The 24523-nt window shown below is 43.3% G+C and overlaps 2 protein-coding genes across 4 annotated transcripts in view; both read right to left on the reverse strand.

Annotated features, from left to right (window-relative positions):
- ERGIC3 (ERGIC and golgi 3) overlaps positions 1-7719 on the reverse strand; it is a 21746-nt gene extending 14027 nt beyond the window's left edge. For all 3 annotated transcript variants that reach the window (XM_081914452.1, XM_081914451.1, XM_081914450.1), the window contains exons 1-3: positions 7606-7719; positions 2679-2749; positions 706-793 (exon numbers count right to left, since the gene is read on the reverse strand). In XM_081914452.1, coding sequence (XP_081770578.1) covers positions 706-793; positions 2679-2749; positions 7606-7693 — 247 coding nt within the window. In that variant the 5' untranslated portion in view covers positions 7694-7719. The remainder of the gene's footprint in view (positions 1-705; positions 794-2678; positions 2750-7605) is intronic.
- A 1192-nt stretch (positions 7720-8911) lies between these two features.
- CEP250 (centrosomal protein 250) overlaps positions 8912-24523 on the reverse strand; it is a 40501-nt gene continuing 24889 nt past the window's right edge. Inside the window, 14 exon segments of the mRNA XM_081914356.1 lie at positions 8912-9890; positions 10412-10459; positions 10685-10792; positions 11169-11321; positions 11613-11741; positions 12504-14945; positions 15683-15837; positions 16466-16586; positions 18100-18227; positions 20018-20375; positions 20597-20756; positions 21742-22580; positions 23101-23244; positions 24156-24290. Of these exon segments, the coding sequence (XP_081770482.1) occupies positions 9609-9890; positions 10412-10459; positions 10685-10792; positions 11169-11321; positions 11613-11741; positions 12504-14945; positions 15683-15837; positions 16466-16586; positions 18100-18227; positions 20018-20375; positions 20597-20756; positions 21742-22580; positions 23101-23244; positions 24156-24290 (5202 nt within the window). The 3' untranslated portion in view covers positions 8912-9608.

The following is a 24523-nucleotide window of genomic DNA, read 5'->3' on the forward strand; positions in this document are numbered from 1 at the left end:
TCAGCTGACTGTCAGTGCCTTCAAACCTCCCTTCAGTTCAGCCACATCCTTCCTTGCACCACACCTGATACCATAAGCGATGGCAAGTGGGCAATGCTTGGCCAAAATGGCCTTGCAGGCCAAATGAGGAGGCCAGGAAGCCTAATCAGGCCTGTGGGCCAAAGTCCCCCACCACTGTGATATACCCACTGAGCTATCAAATATCAAAATGGTACAAAATACAAAGGTTTTCTGAGAGGACCTTTCTAAGAATTAGGCCAATTCACTGAAGAGGATTTGATGAGAGGAATTAGTGTCCAAAAACAGCAATGCAGACCCCTTATATCCACATTAGCTGGGCATAGGGAAGGACCAATAATTCACTAGAGCAGGCTTCCTCAACCTCAGCCCTCCAGATGTTTTGAGACTACAATTCCTATCACCCCTGACCACTGGTCCTGCTAGCTAGGGATCATGGGAGTTGTAGGCCAAAAACATTTGGAGGGCCGAGGCTGAGGAAGCCTGCACTAGAGGAACAGAAAATGCCATCCTGTGTAAGGGACGAGGTTCAACCCCTGGTCTCTCACTCATTTTCTCTGTAGAGACGTTTATGACTGACTCCAGTGAAGTTCACGTAAGTTATATAATGTGCTATGAGATGCCAAGCCATACCACATTGTCATGGTTTAATATAATTAAAAGCCAAGTGTTAAAGAAGAAACTCACAAGCACATGGCATATGTGGAAAGGAAACATCTATGTTTATCCGTAGTTTGTCTCCCCTTGATTTGTCAACATATAATTCTGGGTGAATCTAAAAATGAAGAAAATGAAAAATCACCTAATTGCAAAAAATAAATAAATGATAAAATCAGTTTTATTTTCATCTGTCCAGATTTGTAAATGTTTGTTTTATAAGCATTCCACATTCAGAGAACTAAAAAGGGAGGGAAATTTCCAGGAACCTTAAGAGAAACAGTGTCAGAGGTCGACATGAATAAGAATTAGAATAACCAGGCTAACAGAATTATAGACTTTAGTTTAAGGCACAATCATGACCAAATCCCAGAACATGGGCTAGATCTCTGTCTTGCGCCTCTTCCTGAAAGTGTATGTAGCGAAGAAAGAGAAAATCCCCTTGAGGCACAACAATCATTGGTAGGACGCCTTCAGAGCGGGGGGGGGGGGGGGGGAAAGAATAACAGTATTGATTTCCTCCTTTGATTAAGGAAGTGTGAAAGACGCCTAGATGGAGGATCTTAAATGAGCAAGCAAGTAAAAGATTGTGTGTATAGGGACAGAATTGTTTGTTTAGTCGTGTCTGACTCTTCGTGACCCCATGGACCAGAGCACGTCAGGCACTCCTATCTTCCACTACCTCCCGCAGTTTGGTCAGACTCATGTTGGTAGCTTTGAGAACGCTGTATAACCATCTTGTCCTCTGTCGTCCCCTTCTCCTTGTGCCCTCCATCTTTCCCAACATTAGGGTCTTCTCCAGGGAGTCTTCTCTTCTCACGAGGTGGCCAAAGTATTGGAGCCTCAGCTTCACGATCTGTCCTTCCAGTGAGCACTCAGGGCTGATTTCCTTAAGAATGGATACGTTTGATCTTCTTGCAGTTCATGGGACTCTCAAGAGTCTCCTCCAGCACCATAATTCAAAAGCATCAATTCTTCGGCGATCAGCCTTCTTTATGGTCCAGCTCTCACTTCCATACATCACTACTGGGAAAACCATGGCTTTAACTACATGGACCTTTGTTGGCAAGGTGATGTATCTGCTTTTAATGATCCTGTCTACGTTTGCCATCGCCTTTCTCCCAAGGAGCAGGCGTCTTTTAATTTCGTGGCTGCTGTCACCATCTGCAGTGATCATGGAGCCCAAGAAAGTAAAATCTCTCACTGCCTCCATTTCTTCCCCTTCTATTGCCAGGAGGTGATGGGACCAGTGGCCATGATCTTAGTTTTTTTGATGTTGAGCTTCAGAGGGACAGAATAGCACCTTACAATTCCAATTGCATTAATTTATGAAAACAACACCAAAGCTTTGACACTAAGCATGCAGGCTGAGGCAGGAGATTTTCTAAGTCTATTTTATCCCATTATAGAATAAAAGCCTATTCAAAAATAGGAAACCTAAGCTAAAGCATGAATGAAAATTCTGGTTGATTTTTACATAAACTGTACACTAAAGCTGTGGCTAGTATTTGACTATTATTCTACCCAGTCCTCAAGTAATTCAAGGAGACATCTAACGAAGTAATTGCACAAGTAAAGCAACTTTCATTCATGCAATGAAACTTCTCCATCTCTTCCTTCAATCTGCTTGAGGTTCTTCCAACCCTCTGGAGCAGATGGCACGGGTGCAGGGGGAGGAGGGGAAGGTGAACTTCCATTGCGTGAATGGAAGCTGCTCTGCTCACCCAACGACTTTGCTGGATTCCCCTTTATCTTCCCAACCATTCTGTGAGGTACGTAAGTTTGGCTAAAAGATGGTGGCTGGCCCATCAATGACCTGACTTGGTAGAAAGCAGCTTCCTATGTTCCAAATAACTCCATGAGCATCATGGCTGGATCGCTTCAGCCTTAGTCTAGCACTCTATCCACAATTATCGAAATCTCTAGCATAAAAAAACAAAGACAAAGCAAAATCTGTATTTGGGAGTGTGTGCACAGGGGATGAGAAAAACAGACTTATTTACCTCCTTTGTGAGATAGTACTGGAGCTCCGAGAAGAACAGTAAGAGCATGACAAGTCCACTGACTACAGTTACTGCAGAGAGAGAGAAAGGAAAACACAAGTAACATATTGTCATATCTTGCAACTTCTACTACACATGATCTTATCAATATTTTAGGGAACATAGGAAGCTGACTTATACCAAGTCACACTATTGGTTCCTCTAGCTTGATATTGTCTTTACTGAATGACAGTGGCTCTCCTGGGTTCCAAATGGGTCTTTTCCTGGAGATAGCAGGAACTGATCTGATATCTTCTAAATAATGAACTCATGAAGATCAACAGTCAGATAAGCCCATCACCTCTAATCTTTCCATGAAACACACAGCAAACAAGAGAGCTCTGCATGTGTTCTTTTGCAGGTACACTCTCAGTACATTTAGTTTGACTGCAAGGCTTAACAGACCCGGTCAGCACCCCCACATGAATTGTTCAGCATGCTGAAAAATATCCCTGAACCCTTTGCAAAATGCTGCACTCTTCTCCAGCCCAGAAAGGTGGGGAGGAAGACGCAGCCGAGATACTTTTCAGACAGCTATATTTAGCTGTTGATAGATCATGATGCTGAAAACCAGATATCACCCAGCCTTAACAGATATGTACTTGAGTGGCCTAAATTAGATTAAGTGATCACTTTCTACTTTAGTGGTCATTACGTCTTCAATCCACCCACTAAAAATCTCTTCTCTTTATGTACCGTATTTTTCGCACCATAGGGCGCACCGGACCATAGGGCGCACCCATTTTTGGGGGGGAAATAAAGGGGAAAAAATTATTTCCCCCCCCAGGCTCGAGCTTCCCCCGACCCCAGCCCGCAAACAGGCAGCTCTCTGCAAGCCGTGGGAGCACTCCCGCTGCTTGTGGAGAGGTCCGCGAAGCCTGGGCGCGCTGAGCTCAGCGCGCGCAGGCTTCGGCATGCTGGCAACTCTCCGCAAGGAGCCGGAGCGCTCCGGCTCCTTGCGGAGAGGTCCGCGAAGCCTGGGCGCGCTGAGCTCAGCGCGCGCAGGCTTCGCCATGCTGGCAACTCTCCGCAAGGAGCCGGAGCGCTCCGGCTCCTTGCGGAGAGGTCCGCGAAGCCTGGGCGCGCTGAGCTCAGCGCGCGCAGGCTTCGCCATGCTGGCAACTCTCCGCAAGGAGCCGGAGCGCTCCGGCTCCTTGCGGAGAGGTCCGCGAAGCCTGGGCGCGCTGAGCTCAGCGCGCGCAGGCTTCGCCATGCTGGCAACTCTCCGCAAGGAGCCGGAGCGCTCCGGCTCCTTGCGGAGAGGTCCGCGAAGCCTGGGCGCGCTGAGCTCAGCGCGCGCAGGCTTCGCCATGCTGGCAACTCTCCGCAAGGAGCCGGAGCGCTCCGGCTCCTTGCGGAGAGGTCCGCGAAGCCTGGGCGCGCTGAGCTCAGCGCGCGCAGGCTTCGGCATGCTGGCAACTCTCCGCAAGGAGCCGGAGTGCTCCCGCTCCTTGCGAAGAGGTCCGCGAAGCCTGGAGAGCGTGAGGGGTCGGTGCGCACCGACCCCTCTCACTCTCCAGGCTTCAGCGAAAGCCTGCATTCGCACCATAGGACGCACACACATTTCCCCTTCATTTTTGGAGGGGAAAAAGTGCGTCCTATGGTGCGAAAAATACGGTATTTGTAAAAGTATTTGTATACTCATAAAATATCAGGGCAGTGTACAATAATATGAATACAATAAAACAAAAACCATTAAGAACAGAATGAAGCATCTTGGTAGAATCAGTTTTAATTCTTTTCCTGCTTAACTACTTCCAAGGAACTGGAATTACTCCGAAGTAAAAAATAGTAGGAAGAAAATCCTACTTCCTTGTTTCCTGTGTTCAGTAAAAGAGGTGTGCTCTCAAAACAAGCACCAATTAGAATACAACACTTGGCAAATAAGCCCCAAGGTTCTCTCCAAAAATAATCTACTGTGCAGTAGAAAGCCGCTAGAAAGCACAGCAAGCAGGTTGTTGGCTTAGGCATTGTTTCCTGGAACAAACTGATTACATACTAAACAGGGGTGGATTTTTTAAAAAAATACACAGTAAGTATTTTGTCCTTTGGTTGGAAGTTGCGGCTTCACTATTGTTATTGTTCTTATTTATTCAATTTGTATACTGCCCTCAGTCTGAAGATCCCAGGGTGGTTTACAACAACAAAAATGAATAAGAACACAAAATAAATAATAAAACAAACCAATAACACCCCTAACACATTTAAAGCGACATAGAATGTTAATTAGCCCAAGGCCTGTTTAAAGAGAAATGTTTTCACTTGGTGTTTAAAGATATGGAGTGAAGGTGCCAGGCAAGGGTTCCAGTTCTGTTACTATTAGAAGATGGGTGCTAATCCAACAGTTTAATTTAAGTCAAAGGCATACTAGGTCTTATGAGTTATTTACCCTCATCTATAGGGCATTACCGTATTTTTCGCTCTATAGGGCGCACTGGCCCATAGGGCGCACCTAGGGGTTTTTTTTGGGGGGGGGGAAATAAAGAAAAAAATTCTTATTCCCACCCAGCCCCCAGAACAGGCTGTTATCCGCAAGCCTTGGGAGCCCGGCGGGAGTTCCCGCTGGGCTCCCAAGGCTTGCGGATAGCTTCCTGAAGCCTGGAGCGCACCAACTCCTCTCGCTCTCCAGGCTTCAGCAAAAGCCTGCATTCGCTCCATAGGACGCACACACATTTCCCCTTCATTTTTGGAGGGGAAAAAGTGTGTCCTATAGAGCGAAAAATACAGTAACTTTCTTATAAAGGAAGATACATGCAATAGGCTTTTCTGAATAGTATAGCACAGAGGTTTTCAATCTTTTAAAGTCTACGGCTCCCTTGACCCAACTACATCCTTTCTGTAGCACCCCTGTGGGACTTAGGATCCCAGTTATGTCAACTTTTGCCTGCAGAGCCACCAGCCCTTCAGCCCTTTTTGAACACCCGCCTTTCTGGAGTGTTCCCTCAGCCTCTTCTCCTCTCCTCTCCAGAGGCACAATTTGCCTGGGGAGCTTGAAGCCAGGGCTGCTGCAACAAACAGCTGTGTAAGCCTTGGGGAGGCAAAGACGTGAGAGGGCATCAGAGGAGGGAGGGAAGGAAAGAAGGGCAGAGGCCAGTGTTGCCTGCAACACCCCTGACCACCATTCAAGGAAACCCACAGCACCATGGCACACTGGCTGAAAACCCCTGGTATAGCCATATGAACATGCAAAGAAATACTACAAAAAGTGTTGTATAAAGCTTCCCATGCGCTTATTTATAAATATAAACTATGCTGGTTCAGTGTTGGTATCTACCAGGAAAATAGCAAAAATAGATGGAAAATCCAGCCTTGCAGGGAAATCCTATGCATATTTACTCAGAAGTTAGCCCCATACTGTCCAGTGGAGTTTAGAGAGTAATCCAACTCCTCAATCTGCAGTGTTGAATAGGGGTGTGAATAGGGCCAACTGTCCCTCTACCAAGCCTGCCTGCCTCTATCTGTGACTCCACCTCAAATGGCAGATGGATATTATTGAAGGTAGTAGCCAAGGGGAAACCCATGAAACAGAGCATTTGAGGGCTGAAACTAGGCTGGCAAAAGGCCCACTGGATTCTGAGCCAGCCTTGCTGCCACAAGAGATAGTACAGTGCTACCTCAGGTTACATATGCTTCATGTTACAGACGCTTCAGGTTACAGACTCTGCTAACCCAGAAATAGTACCTCGGGTTAAGAACTTTGCTTCAGGATGAGAACAGAAATTGTGCTCCGGCAGCGCAAGGCTCCATTAGCTAAAGTGGTGCTTCAGGTTAAGAACAGTTTCAGCTTAAGAACAGACCTCCGGAACAAATTAAGTTCTGAACTCGAGGTACCACTGAACAGCAAAGGCGCTTCCCCAGCACAAGCTGTGGTACTGTGGTAGCAATGGTAGCTATACTGCTCCATCAAGACTTGCTAGGGGTTTGATTTACCCTCTTACTCCTTTCCCTGTAGGTGTTTACAGAACTAAGGTTTTATTAATAAGAGAAAGTGAGGTAGGGGGAGAGCATAGTGTGCTAGTAGAGAAGCAATGGATTTCTCTGCTTGGTTTTTATGTTGGATGAGCAGAAAGGGAAGATGGTTCCCTTAAGCTCTTTTCTTCCTCTGCCAGCACACTTGATAGATTTCTAACTAGTTGCTAAGAGACTAGTCTCTTGCGTCTTCATAATGGGCACACAAAAATGGGAGATTCCCATCCTCTGCAGCCAGCATGGAAATATTGGAGACTCTAGCAAAATACATCTGCTGGAGAGTAAGTTTACTAAACTGAAGGAGTGTTACACAAGACATTTCCTGATTAAATACTAAAATCTCTTTAAACCAGTCGCTGTCTTGAGTTGACTAAGGGCACCTCTTGAGAATTAGTCCTCTTCCCACTCCTGCCTGGTCATGAAGAGGCTCTGCACAACAACCAAACCGACCACACACCTGCTATGCCGCTCGGAGCAGTATAGTAAAAGGACGCCGCTTCCTATATGTTTTGCATCTCTTCCAGAGCTGGTTCATTCGCACCCACACGCCCAGCCTTCCTGATGCTGCTGCCTCTGCCATCGAGGAGACTTACACGTGCGAGTAAACCAGCGCGGATTAAAAACACCGCAGACAGAAGGGCCACGTCTCAAACACTAGAGGCTTTCCGGGAAGGAAAGCTCAGCTGCAAGTCGCTAAAGTGATGAAACATCACGTGAGAACCAAGCCCGTCACCTGAACACGCGAACACGCGACTGCACGTAACAGACTCGCACACGGGACACGCAAATGAAAGCAGCACATCGTGAGTGAAGTCGCGTCTGAAAACCGCGAGCCGCAAGACCGCTCCCGCCGCAAGGAAGGCGCTCCTCGCCAGAGCACAATTTAGGCCGCCCCCCCCCCGCAAGCGACGCCTCTCACCGAGCGCCCCGCCGCAGGTCTTCACCCGAAAATCCTCCAGCGTCTTGGGAAACGCATCGAAACGCTTCAGCCTCCCGAGCGACTCCATGACGGGCACTCCCACCCCGCCCTCCCCGTGACCCGGAAAAACAACCTGCTTCCGGTTGGGGACTCTACCGCTCCGCCCCCCGTTGCTATGGCAGCCACGATAGATTTGAGTGGGATACCATACAACCCACCTAAGACGACATGCGGTCCCGCTTTTTTTAGACGGGTTTTTAGTGCAGCCCTGGCCGGACAGCGTATTTCCCTCCTCATCAAGGAATTTAAAAGTAGCAACGGGGGTTTTTCCTCTCCCCTCACCCTAACTCGGGTTGTGAACCGCAATCCTAAAGACGCAACTGAAAATGGAAGTCCCATTGAAAGAAAGGAGCTTGTTTCCATGTAGAGAGGAATGAATGCAGTGATTTTGCGAGGGGTGTGTGTATATATTCTGCATTCTGCGGAATGGAAAGGGCTTTGGGGGATCAATTGAAGAAGACTACTTTTGTTGGCAACCCGAACATTTTGTAGGAGAGGTTTTTGGCTGGACACCCAGACCAGCTTTAGCCTGCGCCTCTCATTAAACATGCTGGTGATATCCAGTTCTGTTTTTCTCTTTCTTGCCTGAGTAGAAAAAGTGGTACCAGGACAACTACAGGAGAATAAAGGTTGCCCACCCCTGTGCTAGAGGAACTAGTCACCCTGTATTTAAGATAAAACAATAAATTGGAGAAATTATCTCTTTCTTGATGGATTACTTGTCTTAAATGAACCCTAGCCTGAGATCAATTTGATATAGGGCAAGTTAATTTTTTATAGATAAACAGGAGTATGTTTCAGATGATATGGTACCTGGCTTCAGACTGTGTAACCCGAAAATAGACTGTAAAAGCAACTTTCTACCAAACTCTGCTCTCCCAGCCAGCAAAATGGGGATCATGGGCAGTTACTGGAATTTGCAAACTTAAAAAGAGAAGTTTCATATAAAATAAGAGTGCAATTTTAACTCAGCTTACCTAGAAGTTCTTGCCAAGCTGATGAAGCTGTGAAGAAAGGACACCGTGCATTACAAAAACAACCAGTGACAGGATCTGAGGGAAAATCTCAAAAAAGGAGTGTATGAGACAAGCACATACTTATTTCAGAGGTATGAGTGTGTTTCTTTTTGCAGTTGCAGGTCCAGCAGCACAAGCTTATACCCTTATACTGACATTAAGGGCTAAAATCAGCATAGGAAGTACAGCTTCCTAACAAACAGAAACAAACATGATGGGAACTGAAGTGATCAAGTAAAGCAGACATATTTAATGTGGAAGGGTATTTGAGTTAAAAAAGTTAAAGTGAATATATTTATAAATAGTAAGAAAATATTTAGTACAAAAATATTGAACAACTTTAACGATATTTTACAATGAGCTGCTGCATTCAGAACAGGGTAAGACATCAATTCTGAAAAAAAATCTCATTACCCAATAAAATTATTAAGGAATTCAGATAATGCTGCTTTGGTTAGAATCCCTCCCCAACATACAGTTCTGACCTGACTTCTATGTAAAATCTGGCTGGAACTTTTTTTAGTGAACTCCCATCTCTCTCAGGACTCAATTTCAGCAATTCACTTCTACTCTCCCCACCAGAAATTCAGTTCTCTTTTTTTGTTTGATTCTCATCCTTAGCTCAGAGTTCTGTTCTATGACACAATCTCCACAATACATATCTTCAGCTGCTTATTTTGCAGTCCACCAGCTATTCTTGTTATTTCACAGCTTGTTTTAACATGATTGACTCCAAACAATGAACAGACAAATTGCCAGCATGGGTCCTAGAGTCCAGGCCTAGTTGAGTGAGGTGAAGCCCCCTGTATATTAATGATTATATGCAGTTCAATATGGGTTGAAGTTCATGTTGATGAAAGAGTCTTTCCAGATTGTTCTGATGGAGGCACTTCTGCAGAGCTTCTGACTCCTGCCATTTCCTTCATGCTATCTTGAGGTCTTCTGGACTGTTTTGGGTGTTGAGTTTATTGGTTGTTTTCCAGAAAAGAAACCATCCCAGCCTACTGCCAAGCTGTGGTTCAGGGTTTCATCCAACTTGCGAGTCTCCAGTTCCAGGACAGCAGCCTCGGGCTCCTTAGCCACAGCAGCTAAAGAATCAGAAAGCTCTTGGTGTAGGCAGGAAAGCTCCTGGCTTGTTTTGGCACAGCAGTCAACATAATCCTGCTTCTGCTTCCGCTCCAGTGATAGCTGCTTTTGTAGAACAGAAACCTAAAAAAGAAAAAGACAGTATCAGGAACTACTAGATAGTTTGATTCTGAGTATCTTGCTTTCAACAGTTCTGCATCTCAGCAAGGAACACCTTCAGTCCCATTTTTTATCATCCAGGTTTATTATTATTAATAATTTCTAACATTTTTCAATGTTTGCATAGTAAGCTATGCAAGTAAGCATTTTATACAAGAACAAGAGCAAAGTGACATGATCGGCAATAAACAGCTATGTTAAAGGACGGACTAAGTTTTCAACAGATTAAGGTGGGGAGGAAGCATACATCCTCTCTCCCTTAAAAGATTTGTCCAGATGCCACTGATGGTAAAATGCTTCAATGAATCTCCGTTAGCTCCAATTATTATTACTTTTAAAGGACGGCTTGTAGGGGCAGATGCTACAGGTTAGCCATCTCTACTATAGGGGCTCATCTACAGTGGAGATGCAAAACGGAAGAAGAGGTAGAGAAAGAGGCACACCATTCTGAAAGCCTCAGGGTGCTACAGAAATGAACTGCTCACCTGCTTTTGTAACTCTTCCAGTTGCTTATGGAGAACCTGAATTTCTTCCTAGAGAGAGAAAAGTGACAAGATTCAGCCACTTGCTTATACCTACAACATGGGAGAAAAGTACTAAAGAGGAAATTTATTTTTTTCTCCCATTTATCCAAGGACAACTGAAGACAACAATAGCACTGAAAAAGAGTTTAGAGACCAGCATGCTAATATCCAGAAGAAAATATATTACAGGACAAAAATAATGGATGGGTTTTAAGAGTATGCAAGTATTCAGACCTTTGCTAGAGATGGAACCTTCTGAGTGCCAGAATCAGCCTGGGAAAGTCCAGAGCTCAGAGAAAGGTCTCCATGACTTCTTTTCAGTCTCCTACGTTCACGTTCTACCTGAAGACAAGAGAAAAAGCAGGCAAGGGCATTCACAAAAGGGATTATGACAATGATCATCAGGACAAAGCAGAAGAAGGTTGTGAAAATGGATGACCCCAAGCACAGGAGCTGAGCAGGCTAGGTTGCACAGGGCATTGGTATTCTAGAAAGCACTGAATCTCTGAAGACAGAGTATGAGAGAAAAGAACAAAAAGATCACCGGCCCATTAAATCAGTAAAGCAGTACAAGTCTGCACTGGAAAAATCAGGAGCAGGCACCGTTACAGTATCTTAAGGGGTGGGCAATGAGTGATAAGGTAGGTTTAAATTTCACCGGGAAATGGGGAGGAGGCACATGAACTAAGTCTGATTCTTCTTCTTTTTGTAATCTCACCTGCTCCAGCGCACCTCTAAGCTGCATATTATGCTGCTTTAGGCCATGTTTATCATTCTCCAGCCTGGCAACAGCTTGCTGCAGAAGCTGCAGGCGTTTGCATAAGAGTCTCCTTTCAGCTATCCATGTCAGCTCTCCCTCCTTTCTCACATCCTGCATGATGAAGAAAACAGGGTGGGGTAAAGAAGGGACCATAAAAGATACTGGAATTGATATATATGCAGAACAGACACTTTACTCCATGGATAGGGCACATTCTTTTCCTTCTCTTGGAAAGAACCTCGTCTCAGCACTGTTGTTACTGGAAATTTTAGAATCAGGCAATTAGCCCCTTAAACTAGACATGTGCCATAAATTGGGAAACTCAGCAACTGCCCCTTCTACATCAGAATTCAAGTGTTCTTCTCTATTTTGGTGTCCTTCCCACCTGTTCCCTTATCTTACCTTTCCAGCCTCCTTTTGCCTTACTTCTGGCATGTCATTTTCTTTGAGTAGCAGACTTGCATCTCCTGCCAGAGCTTTAGTGACTAGTTTCTCTTCCTCCAGAGCTCTGAAAGCTGTATCTAACTGCTCCTGCGGAACAAACCATATTATTCACTTACCTAAGTACCCAAGTAGTTACACAGACTTTTAAAACATGTTTTTACTGTGTCCCTAAAGTATTATGCACAAGTGAACTGTATCTAAATGCGGATGTGTCTGTCAGGGTTCAACCCACAGCTACTTGGTTCTTTCTCTCTCCTACTTCATCTTATGAGTTACTCACATCCTGCTAATTACAGCAGGGGTAACTAAGGTGGTGCCCACCCATTGTTGCGGGACTACAACTCCCATCACCCCTGGCCACTAGCTGTAATAACTAGGCCTGATGGGAGTTGTAGTCCAGCAAATCTGGAGAGCAACACAGAGGTACCTCACTAAAATCCCATTTTTATAATGCTATCTAGCCAAAACAGTCTCCTACTACAAAGTACAAAATGAACTGAAGGACAGATACAACCATACCACGAAATATAATCTTACTTTATTTTTATAGAGTGTGTAAGAAGAGCCCTGTTGAATGAGGCCCAAGGTTCATCTACTCCAGCATTCTGCTGTCATAGCGGCCAAACAGATGTCTGTGGGAAGTTCACAAGCAGGACACAAGTGCAACCATACCCTCTCTACTTGTGATTTCATGCTATTCAGGGACGTGCTGCCTCCATTAGTGGGGCTAGAACATAGCCATCATTCCAGTAGTCATTCACAGCCTTATCCTCTGTGAATTTGTCTAATCCCCTTTGTTATAACAGATCAACTTGCAGAGTTTTTAAATAGCACCACTAAAATCCTTACTTGAAGATGAAGCCTGTCCTTATCCCTTTCCGAAACCATGCTCTGTACAATAGCCATTTCTTCTCTCAGGGCTCTCAAGGCCTCTTCACTCTGGGCCAGGGACAAACCCAGCTTCTGTGCTCTCTCTCGCCATTCTATCTCTTCACTTTCTGTCTTTTTCAGAATAGCGGTCAGACGATCAAATTCCTGTCTCTTTACTCTTTTCTCGTCTTCCAAGTGTTGAATTTTTTCATTTTGCCGTTGCAACTGCTGGTCCTTTTCCTGAAGAGACTTGTTCTTGGCTGCCTCCTCCTCCTTCCACATAAGAATTTTTTGGATATAGCTCTGTAAACTGCAGTCTCCCTTCTCTTCTGATTTGAGAGGAGAAACAATTTCCTTCAGCTGTTCACTGCAGGTTAACAATTCCTTATCTTTAACACTAACTCTCTCTTCCAGCTGCTTAATATTCTCTCTCTGCCACTCAGCTTCCTCATCTTTTTTCTTCAGTGCATGTTGAAGATGCTGTATGTTCTCAAGAAGTTCCTTCATCTCATCTTTCATTAGCCTTTGCACTCTCTCATCTTGAGTTCTCTTCTTTTTCTCCCCTTCTTCTAAAAAGTCTTCTTTTTCATCCTCTTTTAACTGCTTGTGTTGGTGCTGAAGCTTTTGGTGGCCTCTCTCACATTCTTCTTCTCTCTGTTTAATTACTTCCTCCAGATGACTTGCCCGATTCTGGCATACCTGTAATTCTGCAAGAGTGACGTCTACTTTAACCTGGTAAGTGCTAATTTGCTCAGCCTGCTTGTGAAGCTCATCTTCCTTTTCTGACATTAATTGCTTCATTTTATCTAGCTCCTGCTTTAGGCTCGCTATACTTTTCTGTTCAAATTCTTTCTGCCTCAAGAGTTCCTTTATGTGCCCTTGTAAAGATTCTATCTCCTTGTCTCTGTCTTGAAGAGAAGATCTGTTCAACTCCAGTTTCTCCAATAGAGATTGAGTGTGTGCTGCTGCTTTTTGCGCTTGTTGCTTAAGCTGGCAATTCTCCTCCTTGAAGGACTCCAGCTGCCTCTCTCCATTTCTCTGAGCATGCTCTGCTAATTCAAGATTTGTCTGCATTTCTCTCACAAGCCTTTCTTTCTCCTCCTTGTGTTCTTCTTGCTGCTCTTTCAGGGACTCAATTTCTTGCATTCTCTCCTTTAGCAACACCCTGAGTTGCTCCAACATTTCAATAGTTGTTTCTTGCAGCTCTTGCTGCATTTGCTCTTTCTGAAACTCTGCACTACCATCTCTCTCCTTTAATACTGCTGCACTGTGCTGGACATCTCCAAGCAGAACTCCTAACTGCCTTTTCAGTTCTTCTTCATGTTTCATTTGAAACACCAACTCTGTGTTCTTTTCCTTCAAGGATGCCTCCGTCTTACCCAAAAGTTCACGAAGAGCCTTTAGTTCTGTTTCCATTTCTCCTTCCAGCTCTTTTATCTGCTGCTTTTGTGACTCAAGCTCTTGATCTTTCTGGGTCAACATGAATGTCATCTGTTTTACTTTCTCTTGCAGTTCATGGAGATGGTTCTCACGCTGAGCCTCGCACTGCTGGAATCTTGTTATCTGTCCCCTCTGGGATTCTACCTCCCTTTCTTTGTTCCTGAGAATGGCCTTCATGTGTTCTAGGCTGGTGTGAAGAGACTTTTCCCGCTTCCCCCCCTGTTCTTCCCGTTCCTGAAGTAGCTGCTTTTGAGATGCGAGTTCCCAATCTTTCTCACTCAACCTTATTTTCAAGTCACCCAACTCTTTCAGCAGAGCACCAATTTGTGCTGACTCATTCTCTTCAGCAATACGGATTTTTTCCTCCATGATTTTCATTTCTTTGACTTTTTGCTCCAGATTCAAATTCAGGCTTTCCATTATAGTGCTTTGGTTTTGTAACAGGTCTTCTAGTATTTGGATCTTGTCCTGTTGAGATTTCACATTCTGGAGTGTCTCTTCTAGATCTATATTCAGTCTCTCTAGAGCAGCCTCCTGTATTTTATTCTGCTTTCCCAAGTCTTTAATTTGTTTGTTTTGAGATTCAATTTCTCGCTCTCTCTTTTCTAGATCTTTAGTGAGATGTTCCACAGCAGATTTTTGCACTTCTCTGTGCCTCTCCAGTTCTCTGTTTTGCTGTAGCAGGGATTTTATTTCTTCATCTCTTTTTCCTAGAGTAACAGTTAGGCAATCCAGATTTTCTTGCAAACCTTTTCGCACTTCTGCATCTTGCTGCAAAGTCATAAATCTCTTTTGTTGAGTCTCTGCTTCCTCCTGTTTAATTTTGAGAGTGGAGAGAGTTGCCTGAAGCTCTTGTTCTAGGGACTGATTCATCTTCTCCATGGCATTTGCTCGAATTTCACAGGCTGTGACAGATTCCCGAAGAAGATCCAGTTCCCATGTCAGCTTTTCTTTGGCCATTTGTAACATGTCTCGTTCATTCTGAAACAGAAATATAATTACTCAAAATGCAGAAGCAAACTGCAACTCTTTGCTCTCTTTATGCAGAGTGCTAAGCTGGCAATGATGTTAGCTGAACCATCCTGGTTTTTTATTGTTAACTATATATATTAACAGGAAATAGATTGGTTTTCAACATAAGCTTTACATAAAAACCCAACTGATTACCTCTCTTTTTAACCAAATGTCTGCTGAAGTGGCATCACTTCACATAATAGACAAGTTATTTGAGAATAACTTTCTGAAATGTTCACAAGAGAGCATGCAATATTTCTTCCAGATGGAGAGAATCTTTAAGCCATAACAGAATAACACAAGGAGCAAACAACTATTTGATTTATCATAAGATACTAATTAAAAATCAGACTCTGAATAATAGAAGACTACAGCACTATGACACTTCACTGAATTTTATTATTTTTATTATTATTTCTTCTGGGTTTTCTTCATTTGTGTTAGTGATAGTTCACTCCCTGCAGTTAAACGCAAAAGAATTAGCTGGAAGCATTAAACAGGCTGTGGGAGATAAGTATAGCATTATCAAAAAGTAGAGGATGCTGTAGGTTCAGTGGGCATGGCTCTGCAAAAGCTGTAAGAGAAGGAAAGTAAATCCCTAATAGATGCTGTCTCACATCAAGAACAGTAACACTCCCCATCAGATATTCATGAGCCTGTCCAATTTCATAACTGGACCTCTGCAGACCACCTGCTAGCCTTACCATTACATCCTTTCTTTGCTTCTCTGTACTCTCAAGAGTCTTCTCCAAAGCAGTCACTTTCCCATGCAAAGTCACATTCTCTTCTTTGAAAGCAATGACCTCTGCCTTCAAGGCAGACTCTAGGGAGCCTCGTCTGCCTTCTTTCACATTTTTTTCTGAAATGCAGAATGTAAGAAGAAAAGTAATTTTTTTTGTTTTTGGGACCAGTGAAAGATCTACCTCTTCCTCCAGACTTTTGGTGAAGATAGAGGTCAATATTTTGAGACTTACAGATTCTTATATGACAATGAATAGATTTAAGTGAGCATACTTGAATACTTTGAATGCTGGTTAATGTTTTATTGGTTCAATTTTATTGTGTGCACCTGCTTTTTGCTTTTTACCCTGAAAGTACCTGGCAATGAAGTGTGGGATAGAAATGGCATAACTAGACAAAAAAACATAACAAGCTGCAGCTATTTTGAACAGTGACCCCGCCCCCTGCAAGGGGAACTATTTTGGAACCATTTCTCTAAAAAAAACACTGTAGATGTCTGGTCTGGAAAACTTAATGTCCCGCAGCTGCTAGATACCTCCCTTTATTCCTTCTTATATTTCACCCAAAACTTTCTGCATAAAAAGGGTATCTTTTTGTCTCCAACCCCTGCTATGCACGACACATTGACATCTAATGTTTTTCATATTGTGGATTTCCCCCAGCTTCCACTTTTTGAGCAGACATCTCTACTTCTGGGAGATTTATGACACTTCTGAGGCACCATAGTGAAAATGAGGAGTCTATACCTTCTTGGCTTTGATCTAGCCACTTTTGAAGCTCTTCGGCTTTGGCACTGACGCGGTCTCTTTCTGCTTCCTTTTCACTGAGGTCTTGCTTCAGCTTTTCTGAATTCTTTCTCATCTCATCCTGCAAGAAAAGCAAGGGGTATAATAATAATAATAATAATAATAATAATAATAATAATAATAATAATATATTTATATCCCGCCCTCCCCAGCCGAAGCCGGGCTCAGGGCAGCTCACAACAATAAAATAATACAACATTCTAAAATCATTCCATTATAAAATTAATTCAAATCAAATTGATGGCAACCATTGGGCTAGAGTTCTGTGAAGATTGCCAAAGGAGGGAGTCAGGCTATGCCCTGGCCAAAGGCCTGGTGGAACAGCTCTGTCTTGCAGGCCCTGCGGAAAGATATACATGTCCAAAGAAGAGCACAGTAAAACAAGGAGAAAGACCAGGAACCCCCAAAGACTATGAACAAAACCCCCTTTTCAGGGCCAAACTATATGTCACACAGAATTCTGTATAAAGTATACTGTAAACCTTTTCTTCGCCAACTAGTTTTTATCTCAAAAATTGCCCCATTTGAACCACTTTTCCTTTTGCAGGAAAAGGTAGAGGTTCCAAAATCTTTTTCTCCTGTGAGAAGAAATTTTGAGATGAAAACTGCCTACTAAGAAAAACACTGTTCTACCTCCCCACCCACCAAATCTCTACTCTAGGCTACAGGGTCTACCAACTACTTTTCTTAAAAAATTAAACATAAAAAGTATCTGGGGAAAGTTACATAAAACTGTGTATTATATAGTTTGGCCCCCAGTAGCATCTTAGGGCCAAGTCAGCAGTAAAAAGTTGTGTAGAACTTGGAATTTTCTCCATCTGAAACCCTGGAGAGCTCCTGAGAGTCAATGTAGACAATACTGAACTGGTAGACCTATGGTCTGACTCAGCATATGACAGCTTCCTATGTTCCTAAAATTATCTTCTCTCCACAGCAAATGGCACTACGGCAAAATCCCAATACATTGAGGCCTAGGCAGTTGCCTTAATTGCTTTAGAAGACAGAGTCGTCAGTCTTTGTTGGACACAGTTTTGTCACTTTGTTAGGAAAATGCATTGTGAGTTCCTGCATATCCAGCTGTTAACTAGTTGTACTAAAAGAAAGCAAAGTTTATTGAAAAGACAGATGTTAGCCTGAATCACAGAGCAACAAGTTTTGCTAAGCTCAGAATTTTTTAGTAGAAGCAGCAGCGGAAAATTCAGATGGACAGAACCAACTATAGTATTTTTAAGGCATATATTTATCTCCATTCCTAGTGAGCCACATAGAACCATTATTATGACAGAGAACAGATATGGCATATATTATTATATTAAGCAAGCTAGAGATTCATTTGCTAAACACAAGTGAAAAAGTAAATTCAATACAATGGTACATCTTGATAATTATTACTATAGTGCTTAGTGCAGCCTTGGGTAACTTAGTGTTCTCCATATGTTTTGGATGACAACCATCAGCTGGTTGAGACTGATGGGAGTTGTAACCAAAACGTCTGGAGAGCACCAGATTGACCAAGGCTGACAATGTATACTAGGCACCACATGGAGGATTAATAGTAAGGCTGAAACAATTACCCGTTCTAGGCGAGTCTGCCAGAGTTCTTGCCGCAGGTCCTGAATAGCTTCTGCCACTCTCTCCACTGTAAGCTCAGCAGAAAGGTCCTTCAGCTGAGATAAAGACAGTCCCGTCCCATTATCCTGTTCTGAAGAAATAAACCTCCTCTGTAACAGCGTCTAGCTGAAGGGTTGTTAGACAAGATATAGAAAATTCTAGGATTATTTTTCATTGAAGGCAGAACTAGATGCTGCAAGAGATATGGAGTTGCTGCTACTGTCCACTTTTTCTTGTAATGCAAGAAACTCTTCAGTGCATATTCCAAGAAAAATATAGCAAAAAGACACAGAGGATTCCTATTTACCGCATATTTGTAGTGTCCCCGAGCACACTTCTGGGGTGGGGAGATCCACATGACCGTGTGCTTGAATTGTATGCATTCCAGTCCATCTGCCCCCTACCATGCCACCCTTGTTAAAGCAATTTCTCCCTGGAAGAATCTAAGTATTACTGTTAAGTCCAGTATAAATGCGAAAACTCTGATGATGCGACTGTTTCAGAGCAAAGCTATTCCATTTTTTAATGTAGTTTCTGACACATCATATGGCATTTATTGAGGTGAGCTCTATAGCCACTTCTGCCTGGTTCCAGTTTGGCACATCTGAACCATTTTATTTCCAGAACAGCCACATCTGTTGCTTTTACTTTGAAAGGAAGGAGAAAGAGATGGCAATTCTGCTGTGCATAAGCTGGGCTTGTTGGCAAGGTGCAAGTCCCATCCAGTTATTATTTAAAAAAACCCAACTCTGCAGGTGCAGCAAGAGAGATGTACTACGAAATGTATGGGCAATTGTACAACTGTATGTCAAACATTTCCTGTGGCTGGACAATTACAAAAATCAGACCCTGCTTCATACTTTCTATGCATGCTCAGTGAAGTGTAATAGTGGGCAAAAATCACCAAGAACAAGATAGGCACTTTCAGATATGCACCACCTACTGATGCAGATGGAATACCATAGGTGTAAAAACAAAAAAATTGGAAAGGTGGAGATGATGCCACGCTACCCTGTATTCTGACAAAAGTGGAATGAGAAGGGAAAGAAATCAGCAGAGGGGTTCCATGTGGAAGTACCCACAAAGCAACAGCTTCATAGCTCTTGAAAAGTTTGACCTCACAGGGTAACCGTCATACCCAGTGCATTATCTACACAGTCCACAAGATGTCAGTGCTGTCACACAAACAAGAATCCAAGGTATCACTGTAATTTGTAGCTAGGCCCAAGACTTGTCACTATGACTTATTTTCAGCAGTATTCCACAGAAAAATGATAGTGTTGCCATCCCATCTAATCTACACACCTTGGCCAGTCTCCACCACCCCAATCTTCTGTGTCTGATTCAAATCTCAGGACACAGTTGACACTCCTCCGTTATTTGATGGTTCTTAACTGTTTGGCACAGTTGAGTTTTCCTTCTACACAAAACCTTGTACCATCCCTACAAGGAAGTGGCCTCAAGACTTTTGGTGCTATCAGTCAGCTCTGCCTCCAACAGCAGCCTGTTCTTTCCTCTGGGCTATCCCAACTAATCTCAGGAAAGATCAATTCCATCCTGTATACCTGAGAAAGCCAATGGCTTGACATGTGCTACATCTTGGCAGGGGCTGCTTAAATAAGCAATTTATACCACTGCTATTGAAAGGAGCAAGGTGTCACTCACTATCTTAGCTTTAGGCAAAGATGGCAACATTAGGGCATTTTGCCACTCCTTAGCAAATCCATTTGAAGTTGAATCAACGTGAAAGGGTGTGCCATTTCAAGACATCATATTAGAAAATAAGTAAGGTACCGTCCCCTATTGCAGAGTTCTGGCTCTGTCACATGTTCAACAATTTACTTGCAAAGGACATAATACTAGTCCACTTATTAGACTCACCTCTTGCACTGAACAATGAGCTTCGAATAGCTTTGTCTCCTCTCCCTCCATGCTCCAGCTTTGTCTCGGGGCTTTTGCACAGCATGTACTGCAGAACCGAGTGTAGCTTAGTCAAGTGAGACTGTGCCTCCCAACGGGCAGAACAAGCACGCTGACATTCCGATGCCAATGCCACTGCCCGGCTCTCCGTGCTGCTCAGGCTCAGGCGTAGCTGAGCTACTTCACCTTCCAGCATTTTCACGGAGTCCTTCAAAGACTGCTCACTAGCATGGGACTCTTCCAGGTTCCGGGCGAGCTGCTCCTTATGAGCTACCAAGGCAGCCTCCTTCTCTAGCACAATTTCCTTGAGGGATTGTATCTGGGGAAAGCAACACAGCTTGCAATGATACTGGGGACACACACACACACACACACACACACACACGTATATTTGGAAGCCAGTGTGTTATGGAAAAGAAGCCATGTTTGGGAGAGGGGCTGTATAACAGAAGCACCATGTGAAGCAGATGGGGGCTGGCAGTAGGGCAGAAAAATAAAAAGCAGTATTGCACCCTGTATTGAGTTTTTTTCAGGTAATACCTGTCTAGTGAGCTCCTGCTCTTCTTGGCTATGCTCAGCAAGCAGCTGCTCTGCTTGCCGTAGTGCAGTATTCAATTTGGTGACTTCACCCTGGTGAGCACTATCACTGTCTTGCAGTCTCTTGAGCCTGAGTTCCTTCTCCTCCAAGGATGCAGCCAAACTGAAACCGGAAAAAAAGCAGGACTTCTATTACAGATTGGGGAAAAAAACAACCCAAGGCAAGCAAGTACAAGACTTGGCTTTTCACCTTGGTTCTCTTCCATGACACACTTATGAAAGACTTGGCTATGGCAAACAAACAGTGTGCCAACGTATGTGCACAAGACCCTGAATTTATGCAAAAATAAACAAATGATAACCTCAAGTGCAGACTATATATCTTGTATATACAATTTCTATGTAACTGGACAAAAAGGGGAATTTAAGTGAAAAGGAGGCATTCCAGTTACAAACTTCATAAATGGGGTGGGGAGCTGGGGCATAGTGTTGGAGGAGGGGCTGGGGGCAATGGCCCTGGGGGCATTTTTCTGGGGGGTGCTGCTCACACCACCCTGTCAGCCCTGCACTCCTTTGTGAGGCTGGGATATGATTCACTAGGCAAATCATTCAGATCAGATCCCAGCATCGCAAAGCAGCTCAGAGCTGGCAGGGCGGTGTGAGAAGGACACAACCGCCGTGCACTATTTGATCCCAGCCAAGGCTGGGATTTTAGGAGGACCGCTTTTTGCTAAAAGTTCCAGATCAGGCAATCTGAAGTAGACAATTAATGCTCTGTATTTCTCCAAGAGAAGCTTTGAAAAGTGCAGTTTCTGAAAAATTATGTATACAGTGGTACCTCGGGTTAAGTACTTAATTCGTTCCAGAGGTCCGTACTTAACCTGAAACTGTTCTTAACCTGAAGCAACACTTTAGCTAATGGGGCCTCCTACTGCCACCGCACCACCGGAGTACGATTTCTGTTCTCATCCTGAAGCAAAGTTCTTAACCTGAGGTAATATTTCTGGGTTAGCGGAATCTGTAACCTGAAGCGTATGTAACCTGAGGTACCACTGTACATACCTAACTGTTTAGACACCGGGTGTGTGGAGGTGAGATAGCCATATGAGACAATTAGTCCAGCCACAAATTATGAAAGTTGGGCTCACCTGGTGTGTTTCTGCTCCAAAGCATGCAATGCTACTTTAAGATCTGAATTCTGACGTTCAACTTCCTCCCACTGAGTCCGTTCTTTCTTCATCTTCTCTAGAGCAGTACTCTGCTGTTCCATCTCCTTCTGCTTTGCCTGCAGCTCCTTGGTCCGACATTGCAACTCCTCTTGCTGGGTATGGAGAAGGGCCTGCAAATCTGAATTCTGATGTTCAACTTTCTCTTTCCAACCCTGCAACTCTAAATAACGTTGTTCTGCCTCCTCCCAACGGTTTTGACGCACCACACTCTCATGTTCCGCTTCCTCCTGCTGTCTCTGGAGCACAGCCTTCAGCTGTGCATTCTGACGTTCTACCTCCTCTTTTTGGTGCCGCAGCTCTATGTTCTGATTTTGCAGTTGCTTATTTTGACATTTTGCCTCCTCCCATTGCCTCTGGAGTGCAGAATGCTGCTCTGAACTCTGGCGCTTTGCCTCCTCCCACTGGCTCTGCTCCCTTTCCAGGGCCTGAACTGTGGCACGTTGGTGCTCAATTTCTTCCTGCTTGCTTTGCAGCTCTCTGTTCAGATGCTGTTCTTCCTCCCATTGACTTTGCAGCATATTATGCAGTTCTGTGTTTCTGTGCTCCATCTCTTCTTTCTGATTCTGCAACTCCATGTTTTGATGTTCTCTCTCTTCTCGAAGTTTTCTTTCTGCTTCCATCATCTTCTGGAGGTGTGCAACTTCCAATGCTTTCTGTCTGGACAACTCTTGTATGTCACTTAAATGCTGCTGAGCCTCCTGGCTAATCAAACGGCAAGAATCTTTTTCTGTCAGTAGTTGTGACTGCAACTCTTGTACCTAGAAATAGACAGGAGAACAGCAAAGATGCAGCAGTTACAGTATCCACTTATTTTAGTACACATGAGGAGATAATATAGATACAAGCATCTTATTTCAAGAAACAAGAGTTTCATGTCAATTCAAACATCCACTTTAACAGAATGCAGTTTTTTATTTGCTTCATAAACCAAGCCAGACTTTTTTATAAGCATGATAGAGACATCGCCCCATTTGAGTAACATGAAAGAACTCTGGTGAAACAGAATACATTTTTAGCATGCCTATGACTTCTTATACAGAACCAAACATATGGCTTTTCTTGGAGTATTGCATAAAAATTTTCCAAAACTGTTTCAAATAATGGCTTTTTGGTTTCCTAGTACTTCAAGTAGTTTTCCACAATGGTTTGGGAAAGGTTCCCATAACTTAGTTTTACCCCACAAAGAGATTTCCATTTCTACTTGTTGAAGCAGCTTGTGAAAAACCACACATTTGGCACTGAACGAAGTGCTTAGCACATAGTTTTAAGTAAAATCACCTGACTTTGCAAAGAGTCTCGTTGTTTACGGAGAAAGTTGACTTCTTCTTTGAGAGACTTGAGCTCCTCCTTGTACTTCTTTTCTAGTGCTTCTATAGTACTTTGGGCCTCCTTCAGCTTAGCTTCCAAATCTTGCAAAGTATCCTGCACTCCCCACCCAGCCAAAAAAGTTGAGTTATTTTCCAAGGTTCAGGTTTGGTCAAATTAGAGAACTATTTTATAATGTGCAATTATAATACATGTACAGCAACTGCGGCACAAGATAAAATGATCTACATCTCACAACAGTCAGGCCACAAATCTTGTGGGATGAAGACTTAGTGCTTCAGTCAAAAATCAATAAATGACAATAAGATGAACAATTATGAAACAGACATAAAATGCAAATTTCAATATAGCATATTAACAATCGTAGCAAGTATCTAGGGGAAATGTAAGGATTATACTCTACAAAGAGAAATGGGGTTCATGAGGAGCATGCAATGAAAGATAAAATCTTTGCACTGGCATCAAAATGAACTCTAAAAAAAGAACAAGGTGGCAGCTTTTGGATATAACTTACTCAAATTATATTGGAAAAATGGAGGGCAGAACAAGAAAAAGCTGCAAGTAGCTTCATTGGGTAAACTTTTGTGTAAGGATTTCATATATGCCTTAGTTACCAAATGTAAGCCAAAATTTGATAGGTGCGAATAAGATGCAATTTTGCATTAGAATTAGAACCCATCTCCTTGCTTTTGGTTCTATCACACGTCACAACTTTGGAAAAATGCAGGAACTGTCTGAACCTTAATTAACAGACATTCAACAAGCAGTTCTTCAAATATGAAGCAACTGAATTATCAAATGTAGTTGGGTTGGGCAAGAGTTCTGAAATCAGTCATGTGCACATAATCCTAGGAAAAACTTTCATATACCATGTAATTGGTCCAAACTATCCATTTATTGAGCCAACTTTCTATCATGTTAATATACTTTATTTCATATTTGCTCCATAGCTTTCTGCTGGATTCTTGGTAGATTTCATAAGCTTTTCTGCTCTGGTCTACTCCTACCTGCTCCCTCTCTTTAGTCTTCTTTATTTCCTGACAGAGATGATCAAGCTGCTGGCAAGTACTAGTGAGTTCCTGTTTTGTTTGAAGGTGAAGCTCTTGTAATGATTTCTTCTCATTCTCTTTTTCTAGCAGCACCTAGATATTAGCAAGCAGAGAATTTAAAACATTCCAGATGAACTCCTAACTGATCAAAAGATTGGAGCAGGTCCCCTGGGAGGAAAGATTACAGAAAATGGGGGCTTTTTAGTTAGAGAAAAGGTGAATAATGAGGACATGAAATAGATGCATAAAATTATGCATGGTGCAGTATAAGTGGATAGAGAAAAGCTTTTCTCCTTCTCACATAATACCTAAAATACATCATTTCT

This window comes from Podarcis melisellensis (assembly GCF_964234715.1).
Source record: "Podarcis melisellensis genome assembly, chromosome: 6".
Lineage (NCBI taxonomy): Eukaryota > Metazoa > Chordata > Lepidosauria > Squamata > Lacertidae > Podarcis > Podarcis melisellensis.